Raw genomic sequence first — 5,788 nt, 5'->3', positions numbered from 1 at the left:
GGTTGTTTCGATAATAATCTTACCATTGGATTTTATAAGAGGTCAATTCACTCTAATTTTTAAGCTAACGGTGCTACACGTGTTTTGCTTTGCGTATAATTTGCTATGTTACGCACTTGTAAGATGGAGACAACATATTCGGTTATCACGTCCTCTTAACAAAGAGTGTAAATATCAGTCATAACATTAAATGTTTTAACTGATAAATATTAAATTTTAATACCTACATAGATTTATAATAAATTATTTTAAATTAGGTAAATCATTATAGGTATAAGTAATCTGAATGAGGAGCACTGTTTATTTTATTTCGTAAACACAAAATAATAGAAAATTATTCTGTATTTGAGAGATATTTTAATTTTGAATTACCTATAGTGAGTGTGCCATAATACAAACATAGTCCAATAGAGATTCTGCCGAGGAAAAATACAATGATTTAAGAGCATGACAACCATAGAAGTTTTTAAATATGGGTTTAATATTAATCTTAGATAAAGCTTGCCCAAAAAAAATCTTTTGAATTAATATTTAATACTTCCCATTATTATTTTCGAATTATTTTTGATTTTATAACGCTAGGTACATTGAGTTTTTTTATTTTCATTATTGACGTCTATATTTTCATAATATTAAATTTTAATTTTTAAAACCTAACAAAATTTTTTTATTACAATATATTTTATCGTTGTTGCAACATTTCTTATTTGAATTTGAAACTATTAGTTTAATCGATTGTTAAATTTGTTATAAACGCAAATAATTATTGTGATAACACATTGATTAGTATTCTATAATATATAGCTTCTAAGCAGCAGCTTCCTTTTGCATCTTTAACCGTAGTATTTATTTTAAAATATGAAGACATATTTTATATTGTATTCGAATGTATTGTATCATGTATAATATGAACATAAACATTATTAATATTAATTCTACTAACTAGGTTATGTAAGCTTGTGTGCAGGACTTAAATTAAAAATAAATGTATCATTTTTGAATATTTAAATGTTATACAATATTAATGTTAATCGTTTTAGTACAATTTGACTTTTTCCATTTATATTTTTAAACGTTAATTTAATCATTTGGTATAGATTCTGGATATATAAAATGGCAATGTAGTGTTATTCAGGGTGTCAAATATTGCTTAAATATTATGGCATGAATGAAAGGTGAAATAATAGATATTATAAAAAATATATATATATACCTAACTAACAATAATACAACTTGAAATGGCATAATAATGTTAATGCTGTATTTAGTATTAAGTATTTAGTAGGTAGGCAGGCACACCAAATCACGCGCTTCCAGTTTTGTATCTTAATAAAATTTGAATTACAGAAATAAACTAATATTCTATTAAATTCAATATTAATTATAAATGAAACAGAGATAATATGTTAAGTACCTATTTTAACAATATAAATTACTGTGAATATAGGTAGGTTTGCCAAATTTGAACTGTTCATAGTTATAATTAGGTATAGCATTCATACTAATATAGACTAAAAGGTTTAAGAACAGTAGTAAGTTCAACATAAAAAATTATTTTGAATAAAGTTATTTGCAATTGTTACGTTTATTGTTTATCTTTAATCATTAATTGACCTAACCAAAATCGAAATTGGAAATGAAAAAAAATTAAAACCAATATTCAAAACTAAAAGTGAAATTGGAAAAATTGAATACCAAAAACCGAAATAAAATCGGAAAAAATATTTCCGGTTATCCCTACCTATCTCACGAAATCGAAATATTTTGTGAGTAAAATTTATTTTGATAATATTATAATTAAAAATTAGATTATTTTATAAACAGAGTTAAGTATCAAATTAAAAATGTTTATACGTAGGTACTTAATTAATTTCGTAGTCTATCCACCGATTAAAATGCATTATGGATATAAAGTATTTCGTATTTTTCATTACACTTTTTACCTCCACACGTAACACGCAGATGACGACGGGTACCCGCACCCACACCAGACGACACTCGGTCCGTCCGTCATCGTGTGACGGTCCATAGTATTATTATCACCGTTGTTGTCGTCTCCTACCGGCCATCTGTTATCAAAATGTACTGCTCGTGGGAATAATAATATTCTCGCGTTTGTTGTGGAGAGACTTTTCAGAGGCAAAGCGAATCCTATACTATAAAATGAACAATTCATGGAAAAAAGCTATAGGGAATCCATGGAAGATCTCGTATAGTAATATTATTAACGTACTCTGTGCGCGTTATTTTCGGTAATCTTTCTTCGCGAGAAATCTGAAGCGTGCGTCCAACTTCGTGTAGGCACAGAAGTGTAGTGGTTAAGCGTGCCGTTCGCCGTCGTCGTAGGTACACCACACGTCCGTGTGCGCGTCTCATCCTCCGTCGAAAAAGAAGCGTCCGCCGTCGACGTAAGTATTATTTGAGTTGCTCGTCATTTTCACCGTCAGTGTTCACTCACGTTTTTTTTTATCACGACGCTCTTCACGCGTTGTCCGAGCCACGTCCGCTGCCGTGCACTGTACGATACCTCCGGACGACGTGTCCGACGCGACGCCATATTTCGCTGACGCGCGACATATTTTATCCCGTTCGATCGATACGATTTCGCGTTCCGTTCGCCGCCGCAACGATCTACCGTGTGACCGGTCGTTTCGAGTACGCGTTTTCTTCTGTCGTGCCAACATTGCGCCGTCATTTGGAAACTAACCATACAAACGTCAAAGATAAACCTGTTGATTATTTTATTCGATTGCGTGATCAACTTTTAAAGAATAAGAACTTTATAGCTGAAGTAACAAAAACGGAAAATGAAAAAGCAACAGAGGCATCTTATATGGTCAGTTATCGTATTGCTCAGGCTGGTAAAGCTCATACAATTGCCGAAAGTCTAATCAAACCTTGCGTGACTGATATTGTTAGTTGTATGTTAGATGAAAAGGCAGTCAAAAAAATAAATACTATTCCGCTTTCCAACGATACCGTTAGGCGTAGAATTAACGATATATCAACTCACATAAAATCGGAATTAATATCTCGTCTTAAATGTAATAATTTTGCTTTACAAATGGACGAATCCACTGACGTTTCTGGATTAGCTGTATTGCTTGTATTCGTTAGGTATAAATATCAAACTTCTCTTGAAGAAGACCTCTTATTATGTCAACCTTTGTCCACTTATACAACTGGTTATGAAATCTTCAATATGTTGAACAATTTTTTTGAAATAGAAGGATTGACTTGGGATAATTGTATTGATATTTGTACAGATGGAGCGAAGGTAATGGTTGGAAAAACTGCTGGCGTGGTTTCGCGAATTAAAGAAGTAACCAACAATTGTAGTAATAGTCATTGCATTCTTCATCGTCAAGCACTTGCTATTAAAATGATGCCAATACCTCTTAAAAATGTACTTGATGAGGCAGTGAAGATTATAAATTTCGTAAAATCTCGACCATTGAGCACAAGACTGTTCACAATTTTGTGTGAAGATATGGGAAGTATGCACAAATCACTACTTTACCATACCGAAGTAAGATGGCTTTCTCGGGGAAAAACACTTGTACGCTTACTCGAATTGCGCAATGAATTGTACGTTTTTTTCACCGATCACCCATTTAATTTACAGCTCAGACTTAGTGATAAAATTTGGTTATTTCGACTTAGTTACTTGGCTGATATTTTTACAAAATTGAATGAAGTGAACTTATCAATACAAGGTAAAATGACCACCGTTTTCACGGCAAATGACAAAATTCGAGCTTTAAAAAAAAAAATTAAATTTTGGGCTGTGTGTTTTTCTCAACATAAAATTGATAGTTTTCCTTTGTTAAAGGAATATTTAGAATCGATTGATGGTAATATTGAAGATTTTGATGAAATATATGGCGAAATTGAACAACATTTAAATGAAATACTATCGTCATTAGAAAAATATTTTCCAGAAAGTAAAGACATAGAATTTATCCAACGATATAATTGGGTTAAAAATCCGTTTTTAATCAACGATAAGCCCGAAGATTTATCTATAACGGAGTATGAAGAATTTATTGAAATGACCACCGATTCATCTTTAAAAACTTTATTTGATAAAATATCATTAACAGATTTTTGGTGCAGTAGCAGTATTACTAACGAATATCAATCTCTGGCTAAAAAATCTATCTTAGCACTTCTTCCTTTCGCAACAACATATCTATGTGAAACCGGATTTTCATTATATGCATCAATGAAAACCAAATATCGTAATAAATTGGATGCTGAAGCAGATATGCGTATTCAACTCTCGCCTATCAAGCCAAATATAAAAATACTGGTCAATAAAAAAAGCCAACATCACGGATCACATTAATAAATAAATAAATTGCTAAAATTTTATGTTATTTTTTTCAAATTAAATTAATATTAATTGAATAATTTGTATATATTCGTATTTTACAGAAAATAAAAATAAAAAGCAAATCATTTACAATTGGCATAATTTTTTTTATGAATTTTAGTTGTCTCATATAGACATTTCTGATTTTTGGGGCTCCGTAATTTTTTTTAGGAATATAAGGGCTCCGCGAACAAAAAAGTTTGAGAACCGCTGTATTAATACAATTTTATTACCAAAAAGTGTGAAAATTTAATACAATGCTCCTGATATATTGTTACAATAGCAGTTGAAAAATATTAAAAATATATAGGCACAGATTTTTTTTTATAAACATTTAAAGTTTGAATTTTGACAACATTTATCAAATTTAAAAATTATTTTCAGGTTTAACATTTTTAAAACTTTCAACTTTATTGTTAAGGATTGACAATTTAAAAAAAGGTTCCACTTAAATTGGTTATAATATTATATAACTTACTTTATTCACAACAATATATCATCAAATTTACCTACTTAGTAATATCTGGTTTAATATCATAGGGCAGGCTTGCCCAACCTACGGCTGCGGAAGTATTCCAACCGGACCGTGAACATTTTATAAAATTAGATATTTGTATAGTTAAAATTATAATATAAAACAAATGTTATTTTAATAAGCTTTTAAGTATTATAATGCATCTTACAATTGAGTAGGTTCAATTTTATAATGACGAAATCATATTGTATACTAGTGAATAGTGATTAGCGTGGAAATATTCAATGAACAAAAAAACTGTGAAGTATATTTCCCAATATATTCGGCCCGCAGTATACATATTTTTTTTTTAAATGCCCTGGGGCTTTATATTATTTAAACGAGCCAAAGGTCTTTATAAATATGTTTGACAATTATACATATTTTGCATACTAGATATAAGTTATATATATATTACACGTTTAAGAAGCACTTCCAATGAAGTGCCTCCTGTCTTAATCTAAAATCTTAAACTAAGTTGTATGGTTTCAGACGATGTACTTGATCAATAGTTGAATGTCTGTTGCGAAATCCAAACTGATGTTCTGGTATAAGATGTTTTCCTCTATAATCGTTTAGGCGTTTAAGCAGAAGTTTCTCTAAAAGCTTAGATAAACTTGGAAGGAGTAGTATCGGTCGGCATGATGCGACATTTTCAGGTGGTTTTCCTGGTTCGATTAACATGATAACTTGTGCCCGTTTCCATTGTTCTGGAATGTATTCCGTGCGCAAAATAGCGTTGTATATGTGTGTAAGATGAATGATAGCCTTTTTTGGAAGTTCTTTTAGTATTTTTGGACTAATTTCATCATAGCCTGTTGATTTTTTTAGGTTTAAGTTGTTGTCTATTTCTTTAGCGATTTCTAACGGCGAGAAATGTTTGATTTTTTCACGTCCTG

At 30.6% G+C, this 5,788-nt stretch overlaps 1 protein-coding gene across 1 annotated transcript; it reads left to right on the top strand.

The window, feature by feature from the left end:
* Positions 1–2,163: 2,163 nt before the first annotated feature.
* Positions 2,164–4,354, top strand: LOC100161118 (zinc finger BED domain-containing protein 5-like). The gene is made up of 2 exons (XM_008184466.2): positions 2,164–2,210; positions 2,281–4,354. Exons 1-2 carry the CDS (start codon positions 2,164–2,166, stop codon positions 4,346–4,348), a joined length of 2,115 nt encoding a protein of 704 aa, XP_008182688.2. The 3' UTR covers positions 4,349–4,354.
* The last annotated feature ends 1,434 nt before the right edge of the window (positions 4,355–5,788 follow it).

The sequence above is a fragment of the Acyrthosiphon pisum genome, chromosome A2 (assembly GCF_005508785.2).
Source record: "Acyrthosiphon pisum isolate AL4f chromosome A2, pea_aphid_22Mar2018_4r6ur, whole genome shotgun sequence".
Classification (NCBI taxonomy): Eukaryota; Metazoa; Arthropoda; class Insecta; order Hemiptera; family Aphididae; genus Acyrthosiphon; species Acyrthosiphon pisum.
This window is presented reverse-complemented; position numbering and strand designations above follow the sequence as displayed.